General features: G+C 43.1%; 1 protein-coding gene across 2 annotated transcripts in view; it reads right to left on the reverse strand.

The window, feature by feature from the left end:
• Positions 1 to 11,381: 11,381 nt before the first annotated feature.
• The window catches only part of GPR132 (G protein-coupled receptor 132), a 72,527-nt gene continuing 63,629 nt past the window's right edge, over positions 11,382 to 20,279 (reverse strand). For both annotated transcript variants that reach the window (XM_042866537.1, XM_042866544.1), the window contains one exon: positions 11,382 to 13,788. In XM_042866537.1, coding sequence (XP_042722471.1) covers positions 12,647 to 13,788 — 1,142 coding nt within the window. In that variant the 3' untranslated portion in view covers positions 11,382 to 12,646. The remainder of the gene's footprint in view (positions 13,789 to 20,279) is intronic.

Genomic DNA, 20,279 nt, shown 5'->3' on the forward strand with positions numbered 1-20,279 from the left:
GTATTTACTAGAAAGCAGATAATCTCTGATAGTACTAAGATAGTATTATAAAGAAAATAATTGAATTGTAACCACAGTGTGATAAAGATATCAGTTTTTAGCTACATGCTAATGTTTTCTATCCACCTACTGGTTTGAATAAACGAAACGTTAATGCCAGAGTTAAAAAGAGCAAGTGATAAATGCTAGTTGAGAAAGCTGTGTCAGCACATGAAACCTTGGTAAGTAAGGTAGTCTGCAAGCAAAAGCAGAACTGGTGCATAGCAGTCAGAGACAAAGCACAGAGCAAAACTGGGAATAAATGTCTTCTGAACAATCTGATCAAGAAGCTGAAATGAAGACGGGAACTGCTATGAAAAATAAAAAAAAAGAAAAAATAATTCTGCTGGCTTGAAATGGCAGGTGACAAAAAGCAAAAGGTATTCAGAGCTGCTGGAGTAATGTGAGAGCTTACACCTGGTGAGCCACTGGTGAACTGCTTGCTGATGTAATGACTACCATGTATGACAGGAGAAAATGATGCAAACCAGCTCAGCACATCTCTCATAGGAAAGTGGATCAGCGCTGGCAGAAACTTCAGAATGGTAGACCTGAGGAAATTTAGAAGCCCTGGCAGCCCTCTGAAAGTGTAACCACATAGTGGGCTTCACTGTGTCCTCGCTGAGCTGGACCATGATACAGGTTCATCTTTAGCATGCTGCCCTGACCCCCATTCCTCCGCTTGGCACACAGATGCAGGACAGACCCGGCTTCAGTCCGCGTGAGCCGCACGTGCACACCGGCTGTGCCCATGCCATCGCTCAGCGGCTGCTGGAGCCTTGCTGGCAGCCGGCCCTGGCTGTCCCCAGCCCTCTGCTCCAGCAGACGGCCAGCTCTCCCAGGGCCTCCCTCCCTGTCACTGCCTGGTACCGGCTGCGTGAGCTGCGTGCCGTGCTGCTCTGCAGGCAGCCGCTGACCCTCCCAGCCCCCTTCCGTGTTGGGCTGCGCTTTATGCCTCCGGAGGTTTGCTGCTCCTTTCGCAGAGCCCCTGCTGGGCTGGCCAGACTTTCACACATCAGCGGTGACGGGAAGGCTGCTGTAGAGTTGGACAGTGTTTATAAAACCGCAGGAATTAATAGGAACTCAATGGCTGAGAGCAGGGCTGAAACTGTGTTTTTAAAGACCAAAAAAAAAAAAAAAAAGAAAAGAAAAGAAAAAAAAAGAAAAAAGTGTAATTTCCAGTTTATTTGTGCAGCCTTGAGCTTTGCAAAGGATCTCAGACCGTGACATTTCCACGTTGCAAATGATTCTAAAAAATCTGGGTTTTTTTTTTATAGTTTTAAAGGGTCGGTGCTGTTACTACTTAGGTAGGTGAACCTGCCTTAGCAGGGGTTGGACTAAATGATCTCCTTCCCTTCTAACCCCTGCAATTCTGTGACTGTGAACGAGAGACAGAAATCCATGCAGAATGAAGTTCCTCACTTCTGTTGGGTCACCGTGCTGGTATGATTTCCAGCCCACAGAAAGGTCTTTCCAAGAGAGTGTTTCATCTGCACTGACAGGCACTGTCTCTGTTTGTATGGGGCTTACTTCCGTGTTTCTCAACCAGTGGGTTGCACGCCTGCAGATAAAGAGGTTAGGAAAGTCAGTCATGAGGTTGCTTAAGCTTTGAAGCAAATAGTTTAAGAGAGATAGGAGTGAGCCCTGTCCCGGGCCCAAAACTGTGACGACAATGAAGCATTTTCCACTACCCTGCTGTGTGGCTGCAGCATTTTCTGTCTCTCCTTCTAGGGCCCTGGGGGCCAGAAAGCTGGGCGAGGAGAGCTGGAAAATGTGTGCTTGCACTGCCGGTGCTGGGTGCCAAGCAGACATGAGTCAGCCTTGAGCTGGAAGCTGTGCAGCTGTCGTCAGTGCAGCGCTGCTGCTGAGCCCTGTCGGGAGGCAAGGTGTGTGCATCCAGCTCTGTGCTGCACCAGCATGACCCTGTGCGGTTGGGGAAGAGTTTGGGCTGTGATTCAAAACTGGGACAAAGCTTGCTTGCCTCTGCCTGCCAAAGACAACGTGGACGTGCTCTGAGTCTGTGTTGTTTCATTAATAAATGTTTGATTAAAGCTTGTAAGTTACGTGTGTCTTTCTTTAATTTGGCTCAGGAGTAGGGCAGGAGGCCCGCCTGTAATGTACAGTTTCCTTTAAGCCCAACCTGGCAAATTCTGACTACCTTTGAAATAAGCAGCGTTGCGAAACAGTCCTGAGTGCTTCTGCAGACGAGCACATTCCTGCAGCAGAGCTGAGCCTAGAACTCTGGGAGCAGATGGAAGAAAGGCTAAGGAAGATAATTAAATGTGGCTGTTCCCCAAGAAGTAAGCCTGTTGTAGCAGCTCAGCTGAGCCCTGTAAGCCAGATACAGGCTACAGCCACACTTTGTGCAGTCTGCAGTCACAGCACACCTCATTTTGTACACTCATAAAATCGTCTGAATTGGAAGGAACCTTTAAAGGCGGTCTGATCGAACTCCCCTGCAATAACAGGGACACCTACAGCTCAATCAGGTGTTCAGAGCCCTGTCCAACCTGACCTCGAATGTCTAAATTGTCTGTTTCCTTCCTTCTTATAGACTTCCTTTAGATACTGAAAGGCTGAGAAGGTCTAAGAGAAAGTGTTTTCATGTTACTGTTGTGTGTTAATGTGTGGAACACAAAATGTGGCCAGAAGTTCTCCTCAGCCTTCAGTAAAGTCTTTGTCACTGCCCTGAGCCTGGAGAGCTGTTACCTCTGTCTATAGTAGGGGGGTGAACAAGGAATGGGGGCATCCAGTGTCTGTGGAACAAACATGGAGTTTGGAGTGAGTGAGAGAGGAGGAAGAGGAGAATATATCTGAACTGTGCATTGATGGGCTAAATGTAGCTTAATGTCAGGTGATAGTGACACTGGCATCAAGTGTTAGTGGTTTAGAAAATGAGCATAGCAGTCAGAGCACTCATCGCATCAACTATTACATGCACCAGCCAATAGGTACTTCACCAGGGCAGCTTTGGCTGTATTGGCTCAGCTGTTGAACAACTGAGGAGCTGTAGCAGACAGGTGATGGGAGGGAGGGTGTGTGGCTGCCAGCATGAGCTGTGGGCGAAGCAAATCCATTTCTAGGTAGAAATTTGTCTGCCTCAGGCCACCAGCCTCAGGCCTTAGGTTCTAATCTGTCTACAAGAAGGCCAGGAGCATTAGGGCTGACATGAGCCAAGAAATGAGCGGAGAATGAGATAAAAAGAACTTTAGCAGGCTCTGTTAGGATAGAACAAAAGGAAATGATTTCAAACTGAAAGAGGGCAGATTTAGACTGGATATAAGGAAAAGGTTTTTTATTACTGTAAGAGTGCTGAGGCACTGGCATGGGTTACTCATAGAGGTGGTGTATGGCCTGTCCCAGAAGCTACTCAAAGTCAGGCTGGATGGGGCTGTAGGTGTCTCTGTTCAGTGCAGAGGAGCCAGATTAGATGGCCTTTTAAGGTCCCTTCCAACTTAAATCATTCTGATTCTCTGATCTGACTAAGAAACCCTATGTGCTAAAACCTCCACGACTGTTATCAGCTAATAGCTCTCTGGAACTGATAACAAATTGTTAAGAAGATGTATTAATATGTTCTGACTGCAGGAAATGAAATATTGGAGTTGAGAGCTCTTCACAGAAAACTGTAGAAGTTAGTAGCCATCAGTTTCCTCTGCTGATCAAAAAGATGAGAAAGATGGAGTGCCTTCATATTGCATTACTTGTCGCTGGTCCTCGGCCAACAAGACGTCACAAAATAAAAATAAGTGTCTTCATCAAGATTTGCATCTGTCAGCTGGTTCAGAGGAACTGATTTCAGCAGTGGGTGGTATGCAAAACTACACAAGCTGAAGGAACTACAGACTGAGATGTTCCAGCCATAAAACACAAGTAATGCATATTGTATGCAGGGGACAGCAATACTACATGCTTCATGTTGGTGGTAGAATATTTGCACTAGGAACAAAACACAGATGATAAAAGTTTTCAAAAAAAGAGACTTTTAAGATGATATCTAGCAAGGTAGCACTACTGTGATAGTAACCTTCATGGCAAAGCTCAGTGCTTTGTATCAAACAGCAGAAGTCTCCAAGTTACGCAGTAGCAGTCAGCAAAAATGGATTTCAAAGTGCTGAATGCTGTTTGGGGTTTTATTTTAAGGCTTTTGAGCCCCCTTCTGGATTATCATAGCAGTTCTGCTCCATGTCTTTGAGGGGCAAGATTGTTTTGTTGTTGCAAACAGCAAGTAGGTGTGCTCCTCTCATAACTGGAGCAGCACACCTATTTGCTTTGTAGCAGGGGTTTTATTTTAAACATGCATTTTGGAAATTTGAATTACATGTTGTCTGGTGCTGCCTAAAATATGTTCCATATCTAAGCATAAATACCATGGGGTATGACAGTTGCTATAGTAACTAAGCATCTACAATTAAATAGCACCCCAAGCTCATAAAACATGTGCAGCCTGTCACTACACAAGGTATTGCTGTCTTTGCAGCAGACTAAGTACCGTATTTTCTTCTTGGAGTTAGTCTGATACTGATGACGTGTTTGTGCGGTGCATATGAAGGTCTTTTCTTCTTCACCAGCTCTACCTTCCTTTGAAAACTGCAGCTACTGTAGGAACAAAATAGCCTGAAGCAGTTGCAAGCTGAAGAAGTTAATGAATAATTCCTTTTTCAGATATCCTTGAACATACGTTAGAGGATGGCTTGTCGGATTTGAGGCTTGCACCTTTGCAGTTCTGCATCTTTTGATATGGCAGCGTTATTCTCTTGGACTCAGCCTTTTGGGAGGCATTGTGCTCTTGTGAGAATTCGTGTCCCTGAAAATTACAGTGACAACAGGAAACCAATTTCTGCAGTACTGGCAAACTGGAGAGTTATAATTGAAGAGCATGGGTAGAACTAACAGAACTTTTTAGAGTATTTAGCTCAGTTTGCCTTGTAGTTTTGTGGCACTGGGCATAGTTCTGCTAGATGGGACCCCAATAACAACCATTAACAGCAGTTGTAGTCTGACATTTTCCAAAACAGACATAGGATTTTCCTCTGGCCAACCATTACTAAGAAGAGTAGAACTCTAGAGGTAAGAGAGCTGTGGATAAGCTGGTACAGAAGTAGTGCTTTATCTGCAAGTTAAATTGACCCTTCCCTGACTGGCAGAGTAAATGAAGGCTGTGATACATGCTCAGATTGTTTCCCAGTTTTGCTTCATAGTCTGAATTGATAGGTTAAACTGTAAAACATTCTATATCCACAAATTATTGCCAGTGTTGATTTGATGGTGGCTTATCTGAATTACAGTTTGTAAGAAAAAATACATCTTAAATTAAATACGAAGATAACAATTATAATTTAGAAAGGGTATGCAAAGATGAACATAAAATGTACATGATCTCATGAACTAGGGCATGGAGAGTCATATTTAAAATGTAATTTTTTAGCTTTTTTTTTTTTCTTTCCTAAGGGAATGCTTGTGAATGCCTGTCTGACTTATCTGGTTAAAGGGTTAACTCAATTAGAGGCAGGAGCATGAACACAGATAAGAGGCTGTGAGTGAGTCTCTTTCTCTGCTCTGGGTCCTGTGCCTTGATGGGAATGACAGCCCTGACTTCTGTAGCAATAAAGGAACGTTAACTCACGTCTCCTGCTGCTCTATCAGTAGCCAGTGACAGCCTAGCAATCATTTCAAAATGTCTTAGGTTAACAGAGTAATACATGTTTAATTGGCCTTACTTAATGTGACTAACAAACAGCTCCGAGTGCCAGTCGATGTGCAATAAAGGCACAGGAGCTGCGCGGAGCAGCAGTGCAGGGCAATGCACAGCAGTGCGGTAGGCACAGAGACAGAGGGGCCCCTGAGGCTTTGCTCACAGCATGCTGGGTGTGCAGGTACTGCAGCAGCTGGCTCAGCTGGGTGCAGATTTCCCTCTGTCCCTAACATCCTCTCCATGGGCAGAGACTGGCAAGCCCTATCACCCTCTGTTTTTTATCGTTTGACACAAGGAAGTTGGCTCTGTTCTTTTCTTTGCATGATATTTCTTGTTTTCACTTCTGTTTTCTGCTTCTCCTTTTTCTTTCTGTACATAGCCACCATTTGAATACGGATTTGTGTTTCTGCCATAGCTGGGTGAGCACCATGAGCCTTTCTTTTTTTCTTTCACTCTGAAGTTCACCACGGCCACCAGGGCAAATAGGTGAGAGCGTGGTGCCCTCTGGTGCCTGCAGTGAGCTCCTGGAGAAACAGCAGCTGGTGCGTCGAAAGGATGTGGGTTTGAGTGCAACAGACCTGGCCGGAATAATAAAAACCAGAACTATAGAAAAGAGAATTAAATCTCGGTGTCATTTCTGAAATCAGAAGCTCCTGCTGCATGGCTCGTAGTAGAGCAGTAGGCTCATGATCTGGAGTTGACTGATGTGTTGATTGTTGGAGTACGTTGGGTATAGAAGCTTCATGTTAGCAAGTTTGACCCATGATGATGAAACAATGGCAAGTCAGGATTATACATTAACATGGCTTTATGTTACAATGGATACATCCAAGCTATATTTCTACATCAAAAAGTTTTCCTCCAAATCCAGGTGGTTTAAAATTGATATGAAATGGAAAGCCAGGCCAGAAAAAAAAAAAAAAAACCCTCCAGATTTGCATTCAATTCATGATAGGAATGCTGATTTCATACATTTGGTTTAACTTTGTGTTGATTTATTTTTAATGGTTTTTGGTATCTCCAGAGAAAACAATGCTTTTCTGGGATTTTTGCTTGTGCAGTGTCATTTCTCAGCTTGGAATTTGACTAAGAGGTTCTAGTATCTGAAACTGAAAGGCAAGAAAACAAAGAGACAAAGATTTACTACAATTTCTAGCTTTTAGTGAAGGAGGAGTATTTCTGGCTGGAAGAGTGAGTGACTTGTCCCCCAGTGAAGCAGACAGGGCCCACAGCTCTCCTCAGAGCAGGTGGTGCTGTAAGATCACACATCTTCAATTCTGCTTTTCTGGAGCACTGAAGTTAACCTGCTGCCCCTTCCTACCCCCTCGAATCTTTTCCATTGTTACATTATAACCTTTCCGTATCTCCTTTACAGTTCAGTGCACAAAGTTTCCCCCATCCCTTTTTTTTTTTTTTTTTTTTTTTATTTCTGACAGGAACTTTAGGTTCATTCTTGGCTTAGCTCTGATCTTCTGCCCTTTGTTGAGAGGCCATTCCCACAGTAAGTCAAGAAAGCAAGAAGTAAGTAATATCCCTGAGATTCTGTTTTAATGTAAAGCATATTTTTCTTCCTTTTTGCACGCAGCAATATGCATCCAGTCTGAGTTCAGCTTGAGAAGTATGTTTCTTATCTTTGGGACACAGCCATTACTACAAGTAATGAAGTTAAAGCACATCATTCCATCAAGAGCTATGGACTATGAGTTTTCGTAAGCTTTACTTTGTTTCAGAAAGATATGAAGAAAATAATTAGAGGTAGACAGGAACCATGCATGCAGCTAGATGGAAAATTACAGGTTTTTTTTAATACCTTATCAAATGTCCTGTATATAACATATTGTGTAGTCACTGGTAAGTGGAAAGCATACAGTAATAAAACCTACCTGCAGTGGGTAGTGTCATCCCAGTTCTGTCCTCACTATATTTAAGTGAAAAAAAAGCATCCCTTATTCAACCAAATGAGTGCTTTGTCTCAAGCACATTGTTGTTAGATCGTCAGAGACACATATCAGAAATCTGTTAGGAAAGTGCTCCCCAACCTACAAAAACTTTTCTAGGAAGGAAGGAGCTTGAGAGAGGCAGAGTCCACATGGATAGATCTTAAAGCACTGAGGATTTTAAAGATTATTGCCAGCAATCTGCCATATACAGAAGGTGAAACAGCAAGTGCAGTTAGCATTACTGATGGAGAGATGCTACAAGCCTTTTGAGTGCTTGGCCTTGAGTATTTTCAGTCTGGACAACAGCTCTATGGATCCGTGCTACTAACTTTCTCTTACCTTCAGGAGACAACCAAACTCTAAACTCCAAAGCATCCTGTTAAGGAGCAATCCCTGTGAAATCCCCAAGGGCCTAGTAACCATGTCGCTAGCAGGGAGGTTAAAGTTAAATGGAAGTCCTCTCTTCTTTTTTGTTTCTTTTATTATTCTTCCCTGAAGCTTACGAATAAACAGAAGCAATTACAGAGCTTCAAAGCTGCCTCTGAAAGTGCTGACTCAGTAGAATTTGTGTTTCAGTCGCTTATAATCACCTCCGCACAGCTCACTGCCCCTCTGCAGTGAGCACTGACTACACATACAGCACGCACCTGATCACTCTTTCTAGTATCTCATGCAAGGGGCTGTGTTTTAAGCAGGCAGACAATGCTCAAGGGAAGAAGAGTTCCATTTTACAGAAGGAGAACTGTGATTCAGACTGAAGAATTTGTAAGCAACAAATTTGAATACTTAGGTATTTGCATGCTTGTTCAGAACATCTGTGACTTCAGGTTTACAAGGCTTTTCAGGACTTTGTATATCACACAGCATCCTTTTCCCACACTTCTCTTTAATTCGTCGCCTCCCTCAAGAAAGCATTTCAAGACAGACCTTTGATCAAGCAGGGGATGCTTTGTGCTCATAGGTTGTGATGTACGTGCCCCACTACAGACTGAGGCTGCCAAACAGGATGGATTGTCTAATGGTGTACTGAGAAGGCATATTCTGTGGTTGCTCGTGCAGACAATATACATATGATGTTCTGTGAAATTCTCACCACATAACTTATTGCCCCTCCTCAGCAGACTTTCTATCTGCCTACAAGGCTGTTTTTTGTTGCTTTTTTTTTTTCTTTTTTTTTTTTTCCTTTATTATCTCTGAGCATTTCTTACAGGATGGAGTAAGAGGGTGAGACCTTAGAATTTATCAGTGATCTGAAATACAGAGATGAGAAGTGAGTTTAGATTCCTTTCTTACTAATGGCTCTTGAGAACAGCAACTAACATCAATTACCAGGACATCAGCATTAGCCTAATTTGGGATAACAGATTTCCCTTTGTTATTCACATTCCTTTCACTTGAGAACTGCCTGTCAGGAAGTCTTACTGCATCCCTGGTGCAAACAGAATAGAAGAAGCGCCCTCTCCTGTGCAAAGCTTAATTGTGCAGGGAATGAGAAGGAACTCAGCGGTGTGTTAAGAGAATAAAAGACAGAGAGGCAGGCATGTATGATACCCTCATCTCTAGACACAACTTGCAGAAGCTCTGCTGGGAGATGCTGCTGCCCATACACTTCCTCTGCACACCAAAGAGGTTCCAAATGTGACTGCATTTCTCTGATACAATCCCCCTACCCTTATTTGTTCCATGAAAATAAGATAGGCAACTTTGCCTTATATTTCTCTAGAGGACATTTCCTAGAAGACCTATCCCACAGCATGACCTGCAGTAAGGCAATCGATCTTGATGTGAAAATATAAGATTGTGAACAGCCTTGAAACCTTGGTTCTAAGTTTCGTCACTCACTACTGAACAGAACTTCGATACTGGGTTGTAAGTGATAGCAGGGACTGAATGAGAGCAGCTGCAGGTCCACCAGCTGCAGACGAAACTTTGTCATGCTTAGAGTCTGACTTTATTCATATCTGTGTTTGCTTGTTTTACAGAGGAAGAAATTGTACTTGTGAAGCAAAATTTAATACTGAGATCACTTAATTTCTTAGAGAGTAATGGAGAATTCTAAGTGAGTTATTGCCAGCAAAGATGTAATGCAGCATTTGTAGAATTGATGAATAAACAAAAAGATATATTATCTGCAAAAACTAGTTTGTTCACCTCTAGTTGATATCCAGAAATTATTCACTTCATGCTTCACATCCATGCTTAAAACAAGCAGCAATCCACTTATATCCCATGTACACTAGGAATGTCTGAGAGACGCAGAAATAAAATCATCTTTTATTATCTTGGATGACAGCAATAGGTGAGGGAAAGGCATGGAGCTGTGTCAGGGAGGGTCAGCTGGGCGTTAGGGAAAGGCTGTGCCCCAGAGGGCAGTGGGCATGGAACAGGCTGCCCAGGGCAGGGGCACAACCCTGAGTGCTGGAGCTCAGGGAGCTCTGGGACACCTAACCCTAATCCATGCAATCAGTTGACCTTTCAGATCTGTTCTGACCTAAGTAATGTTCTTTGGTAGGTCTCCAGCTAGTATCTCAGCGTTGAGATCCTTCCTTTCCTTTATGATATACCGTGTAACAAAACAGTGAGCTCATATGCTTCAATTTATGGCGTGGGAGCACTCAGTGTATCTGATGGGCTGCTCTGACAATATGGGAATAGCATTTCTTGGTGTCTTCACCTGGCCCCTGTAATCCCTTCAGTATACTGTCACAGGATAAGTTAGATTGGAAAGGATCTCTGAGGATTGTGTAGGTCATCTTCAAAGTTAGATCAAGTTGCAGAAGGGTTTATTTCAGAGTGTATCAGAACAACGATTCTCCAAGGACTTATATTAAGGGAAGATTCACAATGATACAGTAACTTGGAAAGGCAAGTGAATTAGACAAGGCAAAAGGATTGCTGATGTTGTGTCAGATCCTGCTAATCCCTGTCCCCTGCATCGATGGCACCGGATTCCAATACTGTTTGATTTAAATACACTTACTTTTTCTCACATGAAAAGTATCAAAGAGATTTCTAAAGTCATCAGGTTGAATGTCCCATTTGCGACCATTTCAATCAGCTCACAAGTCTGAAGTCTGTCTCGTTGGTTTCTTCCAAATTCACTGCCATTGTTCACCGAAGTTTTACATGTAGGCTATGAAAATCCTGAGGCTGAGGCAGTTTGCATACGTGTCTTCAGAGATTAATCAGCCACCCCCTGACTGACTGGGGCTGTTCTGAGCAACGCCTGCTGCTGATTTTCTTAGCAATGGGAAGTTTGATTTTCAGCAAAGTTACAGATATTCGGCATTCTCCTTTTTACCTCAGAGTGTTTGAGCTCACGTGAAAATAGAAAATTACAATTTGTGAATTAACATCACAACACAACTTCACATTTTTCCAAGAAACAATCTTCTACTACATTCAGAATTGTGCGAACTCCCTTTGGGAGAAAAGACAAACTTTTCATAGGAAGATGTCAGAGGACTCATTAAATAATACAAAAATTAAATATGTCATAAATACAATGGCTTGAGGAAATGCCATTTTGGGCACAACACTTCTTCCCCAAAGCGTGTAAGAATGAAGCATAACATGCAGAAATATCTAGCACAATTTTAAAATATTAACAAATACTTAAAGTAGCCTTGACTAACGCTAGTTCAATTCAGAAATGTGGATATTAATGCCAATTTTAAACTATTACTGAAATACAACATTGCAGATAAAGCAGAATGGCACTATGGAACACTTTAGAAACTTGTACTGAAATAAACATGCAATTGGTTCAGTACTTTTGTGATGTTTTATTTTGTTCGCATAAAAATACGAGAGGGTTTTTAGATAAGTCTTGCCAGGTGGTATGGTTAGATGCTTCTTATTTGGTGATTTCTAGTTTGAAGGTACAGGATACTGCCATCAGTAGGTTATACACAACAAAAATGGAGGCAGAAACAATGAAATCTGCCCAGCACAGTCTCACTGTGCACCACCAGTGTGTCTCATCCACGAGGAGAAGGGACTGTGTTCTCCATGCTGCCATCCATTCATCCTTGGCAGGAAGGCTTCCTTGGCAAAAAGGCCAAGGATCTCTTGTAAAGATCCTGCACACCAAAATCCAGATTGATACAGAGAGAGAAGCATTATCGTAGTCAGAAATGAAACACAAGTTCAACAAATATTTGGAGATGGCATAAAAACAGTCCCTGATTCCACCTGAAAATGTCTGCAATTTCTAAACATTTCAGCGCATTCCAGAGTTAACACCAACAAAACAAGGAAAATCTACCAACTGTAAAATATCAAGCAGTAGAAGGGTACATTTTTAAGCATTTCAAGACTGTTTGGTGCCGTTTCCTGACAAATACTGTAGAAGTACTGTTTGTACACGTTACCAGGACACTGCTTTGCCCTTTATTCAGTACATGCAAGGTAGATTAAACTGCACACTGAAGCATTAGGAACATTTTCAAGGCTCATGAAAGACTTCCTCATTTTTTATATTTTCCACTGGTTAACCACAAACTTTAACAACAGGATACATGCATGAGAATCTGAACGTGTACCTCCTGAAGAGCTAGTGATTTCAACCAGAAGAATGGGCCTCACGTTGTTCTCCCAGGTTGGGTGTTTCTTTTTGTTCAGCTCAGAAGAAGAAACTGATTCTCACTTTGTAAGAGTCCAAAAATAAGCTTTTAAGACTTCAGTTCGAGTGAAAGTCGATTTCAAAGTTTATTCCACATGTTCTTCACCAAGCAAGGTTTTCACTAATGGTACTGATGGGCAAACCTCATACAAGGAGAGAAACAGAAATAAGAAGTAACATTCCTGTAATGTTTTCAAGGAGCTGCTGGCCCACGTACAGCAAAAAAAAACAAACCCACAACCCTTCCTTTGGACATCAGCATGTAAATATTTGTGTGCTGCGCTGAGCAGTCTGCAACTCACATTGAGAACTTCTTTGCTGTCAGCAGCCAGCTGCAGCTGCAAACTGCTAGCTACCACCTTCTGGGTCTTTGCTATTATGACTGCATATGGTCTCCAGCACCTGTGATGAACTTGCTATCGCTTTGTTTTCTTCCCCTAATACTTCTTCTTGTGATTCTTTCTGCATTTTCAATTTGCTACTGTCAGTCTTATGATTAATGGATGAGTTGAGCCTGGATGAGTTTGATTTCCACCTTCTCAGGCTTCTGTAGAAATCTTTCCTGACATTTTCACTAGTCAGCACATAGATGATTGGGTCAGCAATGCCATTTGCAGTTGATAAACACAGAAACACTGTAAAAACTGAATATATACTTTTTTCAAATGGACACGAGCAATCCTGATGAAACATAAAGTATATGGCTCTTATTAGGAGTACCACATGGTAGGGAGCAAAGCACATCAGGAAAATGACAATTATGGCAATTGCCAGGTACTTCACTTTGGCTTTCTGGTGACAAGTCACGCTGTCACTTATTTTTGTTCTTTGGAAGATTTTGTAGTTGGTGAAAATGAGAATTGTGAAAGGTATGACAAATCCAAATAGGAATCTGGCAAAGCTGAAAGAAGCCAGTGTTTTGTCAAGGGGTAAGGTCTCGAAGCAGTTATTGTTATGTATACTATTCATGTTAAATATTGGACTGTGGATTACTGCAACCACAGCAACAAGAAAACATACTATTATGATTGCCTTTTTGCGTCCTCTTCTGCCTCTTGATTCCAGAGCATACACCAGTGCCACATAACGATCCAGAGAAATACAGCATAAAAGCAGAATGCTGATGTATATGTTGCAGAAAAATATGAATCCTGTTAATTTGCAAACCTGTTCACCCATAGTCCACCGGTGATCGTGTTGCACGTAGATAATCCAGAGAGGCAAGGTACTTAAATACATCAGATCACACAATGACAAGCTGAAAATGTAGATGGCAATTGCATTATTCCTTCGGATTTGTACAAGTGCGAGCAGGGAAGTTAAGCAATTTGCTGGAAGACCAATGGCAAAAACAATGCTGTAAACAGCAATTAGAAGTGTCTTGCTGTCTCCGTAGGGAATGCTTGGACAAATAGTGGAGTTATCCTTTCCAATTGTGGTACAGGCTGCATGATCCCCCATGATTACGTTTTTTCCCCAGCTGGTGTTTTCTGTGAATCAGAAGACAAGATGGAAAGTTAGTATTTCCATCAGTTCAAAGTGTGTCAGTAAAGGCTGCAGTCCCACAGATGCAAGGACATGGCGGGGTGCTTGTCTTAATCCACTAAGACAGGAGTTTTCCAAGACCTGCTGGTGTCCTCCCCAGGGAGCCAGGTTGCAGTTAGTTCCAGGAAAAAGGATCTTTATTCACAAGGAATTTATGGACTATACCATGCCTATCCACTAAGATGGGGACTGACCCTAACCCAGGACGCCTAAGAAATAGGACAGAACTGCTGATCAGTTACTAAAATCACTTTGCAGAGGAAATTAAGGGCATTAATCTTACTTTTTTTTTTTTTTTTTTCTTCCCAAACTCAACAGTAAAAAATGCAAAGTATAGAGATTTCAGAGATGGGTTTGTAGAAGAACTTAATATTTCTGATCAGGTGGGGGAACATCCGAACTGGGTGGAGGTATTTTTGTGTCAAAAACTGCCTGGCATACAAGAAGCAGAGTCTGGCTGCTGGTGTGTACTCACATATAATTCACACCTCTCTCCTTCTGATGAATAGCTGCAGATGAAGAACACAAACTAGTAGTGCTATACAACATTTACCATCGTAATTTGACAGAACTGCCTACCACACCTATTTGATAGTTCTCGGAAAAAAAAGACAGGAAATAAGGGTAGTTAAAGGAAGTAAACAAGGGAAGAACGTTTACACTTTTAAGAAATGGAGGTGAAGAAAATTAATGTTCCTTTAGCAGGAGTGGCCAATAAGAACACCACTTTTCCAAGGCAACCATGCATGAGAGAAGACCTCGCAGCTGGTTAATGTAGAGCTAGGAGAAACATTTCTTGCAAAGTCACATGATGATTTCCACACTAAAATGTCCAATTGATTGAAGAGAGAAACATGGAATATGCCCCAATGGAATTGAGTTGTCTTAAAAATTGTACTTCGTTGTATTTATGAGTTGAAAGTTTCCATTGCATAACATACTTCATAAAAGCAGATCTTGTCTGGGCTAATCCTTTGGACATTCACTAATGGGGTGGACACCTACTCCAATCAGGTAACTGCCAAGAGCAGATGTGTTGATAGAAGTTGAGTCCCATCACCCTGAGGATGGGCATGTGCCTTCCTGATCCACTCTGCATGAGAAATTTTTCAACCTGTGTTCATACACGGAAGAAGGTACCTTTTGTCAGCCTATCAACAGTTATTTGTTGTTTGCTTGGTCCAATTTCAAGCAGACCTAGGGGAAGCAGTCTGCTCCCAGTTCAGTGAGGACCTAGATTGTCTCATGCATCTCTGGCAGGGTAGACAAGCTGGTGGGATCTTTCTTTCCCCTCCCTGGGATGCCATAAGAAGCTCTACTCTGAATGCCTAACAGAATGCCTACCATTCAAGTCTGAGGGGCATTCAGGTTCCCTGACTTAGTTTAGTTACTGTAGGATGAGTAGAGTATGAGAAAACCAATGCAGGCTGCAATAGGCTGTGCAGTACTCACAGCTGTGAGATGTTAGCCATAGCCATCAGCACCAGGAGAGATTCTCCTGGTCCATGACAAGAGGTGCTCATTTGCTACAAGTACCCAAACACAGTCAGAGCCCACTCAATGACAGCAGCTTCTGACTGAAGACTCATTCCCAATCCTGGCAAGAAGGCAGATAGGGCAGAGGCAACGGTACCTTCCATTCCCAGTACTGGTGGCAGAGAAAAATGTTTCCCAGGGTGACACTTGAAATAGAGACTCTGTAGAAAGCTGAGAAAGCGCTGCTGTTGTGGAAGAAGTTTATTAGAGTGTGTGGCCATGCTCTGTGACTACCTTCCACTTCCTCTTATGGCAAACCACGCTCTGCTTGCTTGCTGACATGTTGATGAAGTTAGCAAGTGGTTGCCTCACTAAGCTGGGCCAAAGTATCCTGTTGCTGCCAAGTGATGGAGGGCCACATCTCTCCTTGTCTGAGAGATGGGTCATCCGGTACCCAATGGGTATGCTCAGGTCCTCTCAAGGAGGATTTGAAGTTGCCCTTAGCTTCAAATGATCCAGCTTAAGGATGACTGAAGAAGAGGATCCTCACTGCTGTGTGTGGGAAAGATGGCACAGTACTCAGCAGGGCTGTTGCAAAGTTTTTAAATTTATTTCCCTTTTTTGCTAGCAGTGAAAGTGTTCTCATAGCTAGTATCATAGCTAGTATCAATATAGAAAATTAGTAGTTGTAAGAGATGGTAGTGACATTAGGTTTTTCTGCCTCTATCACCCTTGGTCAATGAGGCCACAAACCTTACCCAGGCCACAAACCAAACAATTGCATAGAGGGATAAAAACATGTTTTGTCTTCTGGGTCAGCAGAGATTTCTGTGCCAGATCTCACCTGGCATGTGACGTACGAGAGCTTGTCCTCTGCTTGTGTCCAACCAGTATGAGAACTCCAGGAACCCATGTAACACAAAGGCTCCTTAGAGACCTTCACTTCCAAAGTGAAGCACAGCAGATGAATGAAACTGATTCGTAATGGAAATAGCAACAGTCAAGTTGGGAATGTGGCACTGCTGCATGCTGTCTCAGCTACAGACCAACAGTCCAACCTAAGAGTGTTGCACACAAAACCTTTCAGAGAGGTTGAAGGTGTGTTCTCCTCCTCTCCCTCAGGCTTCACGTGTCTCTTGGCCCACTGCTTGTGTTCATGCACTCTCCTTCTCGCACTTCCTACACCTGTTCACTGCTGGTTGTGCAAAGGCCTGCTTCCCCCAGAGGTAACTTGCAGCGGCAATGGTGCAGAGCAGAAAGTGGCAGGCTTACTCCATAGACACATGGTTCCCAAAGGGGACTTATTCTGTAGACACAACTCCTATTATTTCTTTCTCTTGCCTCCTTCCTTAGCCTCCTCTCTCCCTACTCTGCTCCTCCCATTCTTCAGGTCCAGCATTCCAGGGTTCTTAGGTCTCTGGCCTCTTCCTGCATCCCTCATATGTATATACACACATATATATGTATGTATGCCAGAAGAGGTCCAAGTTGGATATTAGGAAAAATTTCTTCTCAGAAAGAGTGGTTGGGCACTGGCACTGGCTGCCCAGGGAGGTGGTGGAGTCACCATCCCTGGAGGTGTTCAAGAACCATGGAGATCACAGAATCATAAAATGGCTTGGAAGGGACCCAGAGGATCATTAAGTTCCAAAGCCCCTGCTACAGGCAGGGCCACCAACCTTCATATCTGGTACTAGCCCAGGTGATACTGAGGGACATGGTTTAGTGGGCAGTACTTATGACTGGTGGACACTTGGAATAAATGATCTTAGAGGTCTTTTCCAACCTTAATGATTCTATAATTCTGTGAAAATTATCATTACTGTCATTATACGCATACATACATAAAATTATCATGACTGTTATTTCACTCTTCCTGTTCCATCTTAGTAAATAGACTGTATCTCAACCCACAGGTTTTACTTCTCTTTTTTTCCTTTGATTCTCTCCTCCATCCCATGGGCAGGGGGGCACAAGGAAAAAACTGTTGCATTCAGCTGTATGCCAGCTTAAACCACAGCACTGCTGCTTACTCTCTGCATGGCAGTTTGCCGCAGGAAGGCCTGTGGGTGCTACTTGGGGCAGGAAGAAGCATGAAGTCTGGTCCCAACACCTCCCTTCCGCATCGGCCAGACAGCAATGGGAGGCAAGGCTCTGCCTCCAGACCACATCTCTTTCCTGTGTCTGGCACCTGCAAGTGAGCCTCAGAAAGGAGTTCTGTGTGACTTTTTAAAGTTGCCTGCATCAGGCACGCTTTTCCTTTCTTGGTTTGTCAGCATATTGGGTTGAGGAGATTGGCCAGCTGCCAGCCACCAGGTCTTGACGAACAAAGAGCACAAATCTATGCTTACAGAGAAAAAGCATGTGCTTGGTGTTTCTGGCCAAAGCCTGGGCTGTCAGTGATGAAGCCTAGATCCTTCCCAGCAGCAGTGCTTCTTACTGTAGCCCCAGGCCAGGAGGCAGGAGGGGAAGGAGGCCATTTGCTCCCCTCCCTCCCTTCCTCCTGACTCTCAGCTCCACCTGGAGCAGCCTTCCAGCCCTGAGCGACACATCCAGCTCAGTGCTGAGTCTAGCAATGCTGCTCAGCTCTCTAAGTCTGGGGAGGGGCTTCCTTCTCAAGCTAAAGATCAGAAAGCAGCACTTGGCAGGCAGTTAATGAATATTCTCCTTGTAATGTTGACTCTTATCTGCCTTGTAGCTTTCAGCTGTGCCGATCCTGTCCAAAGCAGTTGTCCTCACCTTTCTGCAACAGCAATGATTCTGCTAGGGCTCACCATCCACCAAAACGTGTTACACTGGATCATGGTTGTGTTTTGCTTCAACAGCTCAACATATATTTAGCAGCACGCTGGGGCTTCTTGCTCTCAGAGAGTCAAGAGCAAGACTCAAACCGCAGTCAGCACATGAATGTTTCTCACCTTCCTTTAAGATTTGTAAAACATCTCATCTTCCTGGTTTGTTGAAGGAACAGAGACAACATCTCTGACTTGCAAAGCGTCTGAGCACAAATCACAGTAAAATAGGATAAAGCACTACAGATGACTTGCTATGCTCCTGCCCTGTATTTGCCCTCTTTCTTGGATGTCTGCACTTGGCTAAGTTATACATTACATATAGGTTATATATATGTTAGAGCAGGTAGATCTCCAGTAGAATTTCACACCTGTTAAACAAATGGATCATTACACTTCTTACTCCTAAAATGTAGTGCCTACCTGCTCTAATGTATTGAGATCTTACATAGAGGAAATCCTAGAAGGCAGATGGAGATGCTCAAGTAAAAAGGGTGTGGACAAATAAGGCAAACTGGATGTGAAATCCCACTTTCATGAGGTGTGGTGAGAAAGCAGCAGATGTATCTTGCTGCATGCCCACTCAATGGGACAACAAAACTGTATTAGACGCTGCCTACTCTTCTTTCACTCTGTCTTTGATCCACTGCACCTTGCATTTCTCCTGGCTGGCAGCCCAGGTGTACCAGAGGGAAAAGGTTCTCAGACTTTCCTAAACAGTGGCAGATTTGAGTTCAAACACCAAATTGATTAAATTCAATCTAGGAATCAGATCTCCTGTCTTGTGGGCAAGGACGGCAGCACTGTTGTGCAGGAGATGGACACCTGTGTGGTGGTGATCTGTCCTCTTCCCTACCAAGCATGAGGAAGCATTACAGTCTCCTACAGAGATGCCCCACACAGCTCATGGGAGATGAGGCTGTGAATCTGGGATGCTGTGAGGATGTGGTTTCACATCACAGCCACACTAGAGTAACAGCTTGGCTCTCATTGTTTTATTCTCTGCCTTGTCCCTGACCAGTACATCGTCTGACCCTGCAGTGAATATGTCCATAGTGGTAAGCTAGCAGAAAATGTGTCCCCTTTCTTATCTGGGTCAACTGACCACTGGTTTATCTTTCTGAATTGGTTGACCAAAGTCACAGCAGCAGTAAGGCTGGCGTGAGGGGATTGGTAGTTGCAAGTGGTCAGAAGCAGAGCAGACAGAGCCAGAGGAGGTGTGTAGAGAGAAGCTTAATCTGGATGTGAACTACACCCTCCACCAACCACCAGAGACGCTCCTGGTTGTCTTATTGCTTTAGCAGATTTAAAGACCCTCGCTGGATTCTGGCCCTGTATGAAACAGAAAAGGATCTTGGGAAGTGTGGAGACTTGGCCAGCTTCATTAAGGGCTGCTGCTGCACATCCAGTCTAGTTTTGTCAATATCTGATCTTCCCTCAAGAGTCTGAACTGTTTTTGCTAACACTGAGGTGTAAAGAGGGAAGTGAAAACAAGGGAGAAAGCAAAAGGCTTTCTTTTGCAGTTGTCTGATGTTTATTAGCTATTCATGTAAAGCTGTTTTGATTCCTAACAGAGAAGTTGGAGTGATAAAAATAACCACTATTAGGAAAAGAGAAAATTTCAGATAGAAGAAGAGAAAGTAGAAAAAAGCACAACAGTTGAGTAAAGCAGTGGTGGAAAGACTCTGGATTAATTCATCTTAGGTACAGAAAGACAGAAGAGAAAAAAAGAGACAGTGAAATCTGTAGAGAGTACAGGTACCTCAGCTGAGCAGGATATTTATCTGTTTTTCCCTTTCTAATCATTTTCTAATCCATTATGTCAAGGATTATGGTCAGAGCTGAGAATTTGGAAAGGCTTATGTGGACATTAAGAACATAACATTACATAAGGTAATATCTCTGTTAACTAATGCTGGTTAAAATAAGCTGTAGAGCATTTGTAGACTACTGCCACTGAAAATAGCCTCAGGAAGTAGCAGGACATTGGGATTAGTTATACAGCCTTGGCATGTAACTTCATACTGCAGATGCAAGCAGTCTTGAAAAAAAATAGAAGATATTTGTAAGAGAGAAGATATTAATCATCTGTTATTCAAAAGGACTAACTGCTCCTTTCTAGTGAGAGGAAGATGTTTGATTTACTTCATATACACTGTTCTTAGATG

This window comes from Lagopus leucura, unplaced genomic scaffold (genome assembly GCF_019238085.1).
Source record: "Lagopus leucura isolate 7727_CA_CO unplaced genomic scaffold, USGS_WTPT01 Super-Scaffold_1, whole genome shotgun sequence".
In the NCBI taxonomy this organism is placed as follows: domain Eukaryota; kingdom Metazoa; phylum Chordata; class Aves; order Galliformes; family Phasianidae; genus Lagopus; species Lagopus leucura.